Source organism: Scardinius erythrophthalmus (genome assembly GCF_964197995.2).
Source record: "Scardinius erythrophthalmus genome assembly, chromosome: 22".
NCBI lineage: Eukaryota > Metazoa > Chordata > Actinopteri > Cypriniformes > Leuciscidae > Scardinius > Scardinius erythrophthalmus.
In genome coordinates, this window is record NC_138242.1 from 28,970,322 (window position 1) to 28,980,526 (window position 10,205).

Sequence of the window (10,205 nt, forward strand, 5' to 3'; positions counted from 1 at the left end):
TGATTCTAAACACTTAAAAGTGTCTTCTTGTTCAGTCCCTGTGTAGAATTCGTTTAGATCCAATAGTGGGATAAGATCCAGCAGTAGCTTTAATCCTGTAGAATTTGGTTCTGTGTAGGGTACCATGTAAAAGGCTGTGGTTTTTACATAGTTGATGGCTTGTTTAGGAATTTTGCAGTCTTCTGGTGGTGTTGTCCATTTGCAGAATGTGAATCCTACAACAATACTCTATATACAGAAAGAAAATGACACTTAGTAGGCAAGACTATGTTCTGTGTGGATGTGTCTTGTCTCTGACCTGGTTCTGCGTGTGCTTCTGGTCTCTGTGACATCTCTCTGCTCCATCCTGGAGTGAGTAGTTCAGGTAGGGAGGAGAGGAGTGAGTGATCGAGGAGATGAGGCAGGAACAGGGATGATTCTGGGTCCTAGTGCTGGATCTGTAGACTCACATCTGTGTGTGTGTGTGTGTGTGTGTGTGTGTGTGTGTGTGTGTGTGTGTGTGTGTGTGTGTGTCATATGAACACCTGATACTTACTCAGATGTCCATCTACAACCGGAGTCTCGTGTTTCCTGTTGGTGTTTGCTGCTAGGATACTAAAGCCAACCAACCCACACCTGACACACAGACTGATTACTCCTCTGCTCTTCTTTATATAAATGTGGTAACACTTTAGTTTAGGGTCAAATTCTCACTACTAAGTTGCTAATTAGCTTGATTATTACTAGGATATTGGTTGTTTATTAGTACTTATAAAGCACATATTAATGCCTTATTCTGTATGACCTTATTCTACATCCTTAATCCTACCCAATACCTAAACATAACTACCTGTCAAACTATTAATAAGCAGTAATTAGGAGTTTATTGAGGATATATATTACACATTTGTATTAAAATGATCTTTGATTGACTTACTAGATAGTCCATTATTCTTGTGTCCCTGTAGTGCTCATTTTCAATGCAAATGGAAACCCATAGTAGAATTCTTAGTAAATATGTTCATTTAAATATGTTTTTGGTGGTGTAGTGGTTAAAGATCAGGGCTGATAACTCAAAGGGTGTAGGTTTGACATCACTAACATTACCCTTAACATAGCAACTAATCCCAGGCTCCTTCACAGTGGTTTTCCCATTGTTTTGCTGTAGACATTGTTGGATAAAAGTGTTTGCTACAGTGCTTTCTAGTGTGTTTTATTTCTCACCTTATTGTTTAAGGACAACGTAAGCACTGTATGAAAATGCACATAGGCCTACAAATAGTTTTTACTTCATTAAAGTTTAAGATAAAAGGTTATCAAGATTACTCAGTATTCACTGCAATTTATTTAAGGCATAAGAATGAAAACAGAATTGAGCAATTGCGCCACCTACTGGTTGTCAAGCAGACTCGAACAATCCTTTAACGCCAGATTCATGACTGAAAACGCAGTATGAATTTATGGGATTGACATGCACAAAGGTTTGTAGTTAAGTCAACTGTGAAGGTGATATTATTTTGTGCAATTTTGCCTAAATCTCCCTTTTTAAATGTACTTTCTCTTTATTTTGGTTCTTTGTCCTGAGGTTGTTTTCTTTTCAACTTTTTGGATTTATGGTCTACAAATGTTGATCGTTTGACAAGTAAATAAATGTGAAGGAAGCGACTTTTTGATGCAGCATAAACATAAGCCTTAACAGTGGAATTACCGTGTGTGTGTGTGTGTGTGTGTGTGTGTGTGTGTGTTGCAGAGGAAGAAAACACATGTGTTAGGTTGAGACCAAGAATGTATGGAATGTCATCCATATGGAAAAGTAATTTGTGTCTCGTTCACATTGACAGTGTTTTTATTCACCATAGTAGTGGGCTCTAACATTATTAGTGCACAACTGTAGAGCATTTGTTATCGGATCACAAATGGGATGCATTGCTGATAAAAACACTGTCATTATATTTTGACATATTTATTTTCTTGTTGCTAAAATTTCAAATAATATGTACATTGCATTCAGTCATTGGCAGATGCAGTTATTCAACATTCTGCAGTGGATAGCATTTATATAAATAAGTGCAGATTATCTGTCAGTGTGAACGCCCTCATTTCATAATACTAGACCTCTCAATGTTGATTAAGATGTTAAACTGCATTTGCGAGTGGATACAATGTTTCAGCTGGAGGTCTGGCATCTTTGCAGAGAGTGAATATCTACAAGATCTTGGTTCAATAAAATGAGCCTTCTATGCTTCAGGCTACAAATGTCCATTAGTGAGCTGAGGAAGTTCGACTGACTGGAACAGCTGGCTTTCATCAGATGGACTTTTTTTCTGGCTACACATTCTTCTGGTGAATGGTTGCGTGTCTTCTGGGACCTTTGGAGGCTGGACTGCAGAGAAGAATAGAGTTGCAAAGATTGTGTCAGTGTTTCACACAGTTCCAAGTTTCAAGCTCACCAACACAGTCAAAAGATTATAATATTGTTCTTCAGAATATCTCTGTGTGAAAGGATATCAAAGTCTGTCCCGGGACAAGGTAAGGTCAGTCTTTTATAAGGTGGTTGATTTGTTTTCAGCTTAAGTCATCAGTCAAATGATATGATTGCATTGCAATGTATTTGTTACAATGTAACAAAAAAATCGTTCAATGGATAAAGCGTAATACTATTTTTTTTTAAAGAAATTCCTTTTTGACTTCTGTATTTTTTTCTTTCTTGGATTGATATAATTTACTTGTAAGCAGCACTGGTGATATACATAAATATATCTTAGTAGATGTTTTATCTTTTATCTTAGTATCTTTAGATTTCAAATGGCTCAAACTGGTTTTTTTTTTTTAAGTCAGAAGAACCATTATTTATATATATATATTTTTTAAACCAAACAATCATTGTTGCCAAGCAGATACAAAATGTTTAATGAATAATGTAAGGAAAATATAGTTTTGCATCTTGTCCACACTAAATAAATACAAGGAAGAATGATATTTAATAATTCACATGAATATGCACCAATACTCTAATAAAAACAAATATTTGGAAAAACAAATTGTTGAATCAAAGTGTTACATTTATAATGAACATTTATATTGTGGATTTTGTTAATTCTATGATGTATATAGATTCTATATTGATATTTGTATACTCATTTTTTGGTGCTTAATGAACCATTAATGTAGTATTTCCAGTGAATATCGATGATATCTTGATGATAAACTTTTAATTTGTATCATAGGAAACCAGCTACCAGACATCTGCAGAATAGCAACACTGAGCTCTTTGTCCACTATTATGAGTTCTGTGGGTGTTTTCTCACTGGGAGCCTCTGAGGGCAGCAGTGATAAAATAGTGATAAATGTCGGAGGGGTAAAACATGAGACCCACAAGAGCACCCTAATGACCCTTCCGGGGTCCCGTCTTGCCCAACTGGTGGACACTGAGAAGCCTGATTCAGAGCTGTTTTTCGATCGCCACCCTGAAGTCTTCAGTCACGTGCTGCAGTATTACAGAAGCGGGAAGCTGCACTACCCGACCAACATGTGCGGTGTAATGCTGGAAGAGGAGTTTGATTTCTGGGGAATCAGCAGCACAGACATGGAGCCCTGCTGTTGGGCGGCTTTTCAACAGAACAAAGATGCCGTAGAAGCTTTGGCTCAGATTGACCCTTCAGTGATGGAGAATGACCAATCCAGCCGCACTAGAGCATGTCAGCCGAAGATATGGGCTCTCTTTGACAACCCGCTTTCATCCGCCGGCGCCACGGTATCAGAAGTGTCTTTGTTTAGGCTGGGTTGTGCAAACTTCAGAATTGAAGAATTGTCTCGCTTTTGATTCATGAATTGAAATTGAAAATTATCTATCTATCTATCTATCTATCTATCTATCTATCTATCTATCTATCTATCTATCTATCTATCTATCTATCTATCTATCTATCTATCTATATCTCTCTGTCTGTCATCTATCTATCTATCTATCTATATCTATATCTATATCCGTCTGTCTGTCTGTCTATCATCTATCTATCCATCTAGCTACATCTGTCTGTCCGTCCTTCCATCTGTAATTGAACATACTATGCCCTACAGTAGGGATTTTAAAAGGCTTTCTCAATTCAGTTCTGATTGATGCACAACCCTAAATCAGTTGTGCTATTCAGCAGTAGTTCTTCATATGGATTGCTCCTTGCTCATTTTTAATGTTTCTGTTTCTCCAGGTCACTGCGGTCGTATCTCTGTTCTTCATCCTGCTCTCTATCACCGCATTCTCTCTGCAGACATATAGGGCTAATAATCCTCCCCAAATGTATGTGGTATCGGCAGACAACTCGAGCGAGAATCACAACGAGAGCCTTTCTGCACTACCTAGAGCTCTGGATGCTGTGGAGTTAGTCTGTTCACTATGGTTCGTGTTTGAGTTTGTGATGCGTGCTGTCAGCTGCCCGAGCAAACTGAGCTTCCTCATGAACGTTATGAATATCGTCGACCTGCTGGCCCTGTTCCCCTGGTTCTTCCGGTGGTGTTCAGGGTCGTACTGCATTCAGGCATTGGGCTTTCTGCATGTAATGCGATGCATTCGCGTCCTTCACGTCTTCAAGCTGATGCAGCATGTGTTCAGTGTGAGAGTTCTCAAACACACACTCCGCGCCAGTGCGACGGCTCTCTGCACGGTTCCTCTTATGCTCTTCAGCTGCACGCTCATCTTCGGGACCATGGCTTATTACACAGAATTCGAACAAATACACTCTTCATTTGTTGACATTCCCTCCAGTTGTTATTGGGCAGTGATCACACTGACCACAGTGGGTTATGGAGACATCTATCCCGTAACAGTTCAAGGCAAATGTGTAGCCATTCTCTGTGCAACGGTCGGAGTTTTGCTCATCATCCTGCCTGTACCCATAATCCTCGACAACTTCATCAAGTTCAACTCCCTTCTCAAGACAAAGTATTCAATGCCCAGAAAATAGAAGAGCAGAGTCCATACGACCTCCACGTCTACCGCTTAGAGCGGCTAAATAGAAACAGAGGTATCAAGGAAACATGTCAAGTTATCTTTAATTATATTTCTTTTATTAAATTTCTTTAATTTCTTTCTTTTGCAGAATCTGTGTTGAGAAAGAGCCACAGCGTCTTAAGTCTTAATATAATGGATATGTAACCAGTACTAAACCTAAACATATAGTCAATACATTCACTGCATTACAGTGAAAATGAACACATATATAATCACACTGTACATGTTTAAAGAGCTTTCGAGTCTTGAGTTTCAAAAAACCCTTTTGGGGTCCCACGCAAAAAACAATTCAGCCATATCAGACAACAAATCTGTGGGCTGAGTTTTCCCTTATGATTATTGACTGAAATTTGTTAAAGATTTGTCCAGTTGCAGATGTTTGAATGGAAGGATTCCCTATGAGGACTTTTTAAATGTTGTTGTTTTTTGTACTCTGGACTTTTTTTTTATTGTTCATACATGATTGATTTGTAATACGTTTTATACCATGTTGGTGTTTTTGAATGTGTTTTTGAAGTGTTTGTGCATTTTATTAAAATATATCAACTTTTTTCTACGTATGTCTTTTTTAAATATTTTAGAGATGTCACCACATATTACTTCATCACAAATGTCTTGTATACAGCTACAGTAAAAGCTGAGCATTCACTGCATGAACTGTAACTTCATTTCTGCTGTCCCACCATCGCTGCTGAGCTGATTCACTAGAGAAACGAATTTCCTCCAGATGGATGCTAGCCTACTTTATGTAATGGCTAATATAAATGCTGTATACTACACTTTCTGTTTTTGCTGTTTTATGTAGCACAGTATGCAAGTTTTAAGTGCATGAAACAAATAGAAATCAGCTTGTTTCTTTAAGTGAAAAAAGGGGCACAAAGAAGAGAAATGTTGTGTGACAGGGTGATCAGGATCCCGACGCAAAGCTGCGTTTGAATGAAATGAGTCCTTGACACTGGATTGCATAATCAAATAACTGTACACAAAATATTGATTTGACAGAGTTTTAATATTTTATTAGCTCACCAATGTAAAACTTCCACAAAGAAAACCCGTTCCTGTTAATTTATCTGTTTTAAGCGGTTGTTATATCAGTGAATAACCGCTGGATGGCGCGATTGACCAATCAGAATCAAGTATTCCACCGGGCCGTGTAATAACATACAGTTAGAGTGGTTCATATGGAACTTCGTTGGGCCAAAGGCAGCGGGTGAAACCCTGTTTTATGGCCAGCCATGATCGTTGGAAGAAGGCCATGATTCTTCCCTTGTTCTTGCTTTGCATGTTGTCCTCTGAAATTTTTCTCGGGGTTAAACGAGGCGCAACCACAACTTCAGAGTTTTCCACCTGGGAATTGAGACACTGATGCTCAATGATGGCGATGTTCTCTGTTCCAGTCCCTGGTTCCAGTCCGGGATTTTTCTTCATAGCCTTCCACTCCTCCATCTGTATCTCATATTCTCTCAGAGAAATTTCAGGCATCATATTCTGTAATAGATAAACACAAAAACAAACAAAACAAAATTGAAACACGCTGTGAAAAATAGGCCTAGAGCTCGTTTGATTACTGCTGCTTTTTATCTTCCATTCATTGAAGACATTTAATTTGTTTCCAGTTTCTGACATACTGTGATGTGACAGCGATGACATTAATAATGTGAAATTAGACGCTGATGCTCTGAAGCTTGTGTCAAAAAGCTTGATTTGCATAATTTTTTTAAATTATTATTTATTTCACAAATGTTCTTTAAACATTTGAAAATGTACTTCTTTAAAACAAACAAGCTAATAAATACATTGTCTTGAATAATTTTTTAGAACCAGTTTTGTTGGTGCAAGTCATCGTTTTCACCACCAGATGACCTCAGTGTACCATATGATAAACTGCACTTGTTCCCTCACTACAGCCTCCTGCTCTCGAGCGATTCCCAGGCAAGACAAGGCGCATCTCAAACGGGCTCAAACTTTTTTTTTTTTTTTTTTTGTCTGACAGTTCTGACACGTATTTGGTTTTCTAAAAAGTCTAAAAGCGGCGTCGCACTTTACTCTAACTATATCTGCCATATCTTTATTTTTAGACTTAATATCGATGTGAAAAAGGAATGAAACTGAATTCAAAATAGCTCATTGGAGCTAGATGTTCCTTGCAGTTTCCTTATTGGTTGACGGACAGCGCCATCAAAAATGCACCTGGATGGGGGCGGGTCTCTAGCGCATGGCGTCATACACACTGTAACTCCACCTTATATTACTTCAGTTGGCCTCCTATGCATCCCTCCGATCTTAGCTCAAGTAGTAGAGAACGACGCTGGCAACGCAAACTCGTGGGTTCGAATCCTAAAGTAAAGTTTACGTTTACCTACTCAATACCTTCAATCAATTGCTTTGGATAAAAAAGTGACTGGCCTACATAAACGTATAAATATAAACAAAGCTATTACAAATTCAAATAAATAATAATAAAAATAAACAACGTTAAAAAATAATAAGTTACAAATTTTTATAAAATGAATGACTTACCTTGTTTGGCTTTGGAAAAGCAGATGAAAGAAACAGCTATCAGGTATTCCAGTTGGAGATCAAGCCGGGGACCCTGAGATCTAAAGCTTACAACGGCTTGCAGGGGTTTATCAGACGACATTTTGTAGCTAATTTAAAATTTGCACTTTTGCTGGTGTTTTACCCTTCAGTGTCCACTATGGCGCTAAGTGCTTTATGTCACTGAGAGAAAATCACTATAGTGTTACGGTAGCTTCTGCTACTGCCGCTAGGGACGCCACTACACATTCATGGAATGAGGGACTAAGCCTGTTTAATGGGGGTCTGGACACACTTCCTCAGGATATATTTAAAGACCCCAAAATCGATGTATTTTTAGAGTAACAAAATGAAATAAAATTAATTAAATTAAATATATCCTGAGGAAGTATTATTGATTGTCCTATTGATCCAAGTAAAGAAATTACATATTTTTAAAAGTCTCCTTTAACAACTGTGTGATTAACTCACTGTTTTGATGTAACTAAAATATAAACTAGTAGCCTATGTAAACAGTTGACAACGTTTTATTTAGCTTTTGATAATTGAATTGAATGTGTGTATAACATGGTGCAATGTAGAAGGCTAAAGGGCCCTAAAATAGGCCACGCAACATCCCTGTTTGGCCCTCATGTTTTACTCCAGACACAACTGTTTCTCCTCACTGTGCCGACTGAGCAGCGCTGCCACACTTTCCCCCAGATGTCAAGTCTCAGCCTGCGTTTAGAGAGAGAAGTAGGAGTGCTGAGGGAAAGACTGTCCTGATTCAAACACAAGGTGTGGCTTTATGTTGGTCTGGTCTCTCAGCCTGTTTGAGTGGCTTTATAGACTAGAGATTCCTCTCGGCTTCTTCTAGATTTTTGTGAAGGAGAACAACATTACATCAATACAAAGGATTCTCTATTTATACTCCATTTATATTTGTACATTTTTCAGTGTGAGCCGGAAAACTTCCAGCGTTTGATGGATTTACAATTTTCAGTGTGTTCCTGTTTTTGTCGTAAGTTGTTTTATGTGAAATCTCAGTACAGTATGTATGAAGTTGAAGTTATTATTACGAAAAACACTTATTCCTATTGTATCCAGTGGCCGTATATAAAGTTACAAGATAAAATTAGCTATAATGTTGGCTCTTTTGTTTTAACATCACTGTGTTTAATCACTTTAATGTTAAATTACCACTTACTTCCTATCAAATAATGACCTTTAGGCTTATGTGAGATTTGTTTAGTAGGTCTTGTGAAATAAAGGATAACAGATTGTGCTATAGTGTATAGTGAGTGATGTAATCTGCATGCGGAAGTGTACATTTTCAACAAGAAAATCAATAAACAAGTGGAAAATATTTGGGACTCAGTATTTTTCTTCAAAAAATATGACACATCTGTCACATTACAACATTTTTATTGGTAAATCACAGAGGGAATATAATAAAAAGATTGTTTACATTGAGAATTAAAGATATGGCAAACAAAGAAAAAAATCATCAGTTTTAGCTCCATTTTAACTACAAAACTTTTCCAACTTTCTTTCCAACTTTTTCATAACCCCTCAAAAATCAGTTTGATGATGACACAGACATACGGAGAACATTCGAGAATGTGCTTGAATCTACCAGACCAGATCACATGACACGTAAAACATGACAAGAGTGACTAAATCGTTTTACATTTGTTCAGCAAATGTTACTTATATATTAATTTTTTTTAAATAAATAAATAAAAATAATATCTATCTATCTATCTATCTATCTATCTATCTATCTATCTATCTATCTATCTATCTATCTATCTATCTATCTATCTATCTATCTATCTATCTATCTATCTATCTATCTATCTATCTATCTATCTATCTATCTATCTATCTATCTATCTATCTATCTATCTATCTATCTATCTATCTATCTATCAGGCTGTGAGTGTAGCCTACAGGGTTTGTGTCCAGACAAAGAAACACTGACAACAGAGAGTATAATGGGGGTAACAAATAAATCTGTCAATTAAATAAATGTATCTAATAAGTGGAATATTAAACGAAATATAGATATAGCTGCGGTGCGCGAGCTGAAAAACCCACAGTGGAGCGCTTCGCTTTTTCACAGTCATCAGTGGAAAGTTTGTAGTCGGATGTCAATGGCAAAGACAGTAAAACGAGGCATACAGTAGGCTTTTATTACAGTTTTTCTCAGTCGCTTTGGTGCATTTCTCATAACACTATTTACATTTGCACAACAGTTAATGCAGTTCTCAAAACAAATAGTACAAACTGCAAAACCTAGTTGATAACCTGCAAAAGCGTGTCACTTGCTCAAAATGGATAGCTCATTCCTCAAAAGCAAGTATTCATGTCAATGAAAGTGTCAGTGTCATCAAGATGAAAAGTCCTGACACCATCGTTTATGAACAAGATAGTCAAGTGGCTTAGTCGTGTTTTCATTATGACAGTTTACTCTGTAAATGTTTTCCAATGATAAAAGTCAGATCTTGGCGACACTACCTGAAAATGCTCGAGACAGCACTATATACTATTTGCACAGCCATTTGAAAAATACAGTAAAGTTACACATTACTGTATTTATGAGGTAACTGAGTACAAGACACTGAATATGTATGTTTCACATTTTTACTGCATATGCTCTTTGCAATTCTAATTTGTTCACAGCATTGTGCAAAAGAAA

At 37.2% G+C, this 10,205-nt stretch overlaps 1 protein-coding gene across 1 annotated transcript; it reads left to right on the forward strand.

Annotated features, from left to right (window-relative positions):
• The first annotated feature begins 2,352 nt into the window (after positions 1 to 2,352).
• LOC308682392 (voltage-gated potassium channel KCNC1) lies at positions 2,353 to 5,538 on the forward strand. The gene is made up of 3 exons (XM_081352103.1): positions 2,353 to 2,508; positions 3,207 to 3,733; positions 4,188 to 5,538. The coding sequence occupies exons 2-3, from the start codon at positions 3,263 to 3,265 to the stop codon at positions 4,938 to 4,940; spliced, it is 1,224 nt and encodes a 407-aa protein (XP_081208229.1). The 5' UTR covers positions 2,353 to 2,508; positions 3,207 to 3,262; the 3' UTR covers positions 4,941 to 5,538.
• Positions 5,539 to 10,205: the final 4,667 nt, after the last annotated feature.

What these genes read in the sequence shown, in the direction of transcription:
- LOC308682392 (XM_081352103.1), top strand. Translation starts at nt 3,263, where the DNA reads ATGAGTTCTGTGGGTGTTTTCTCACTGGGAGCCTCTGAGGGCAGCAGT. An exon ending in TTTCATCCGCCGGCGCCACG is followed by an intron (nt 3,734 to 4,187) that starts GTATCAGAAGTG and finishes CTGTTTCTCCAG; the next exon opens with GTCACTGCGGTCGTATCTCT.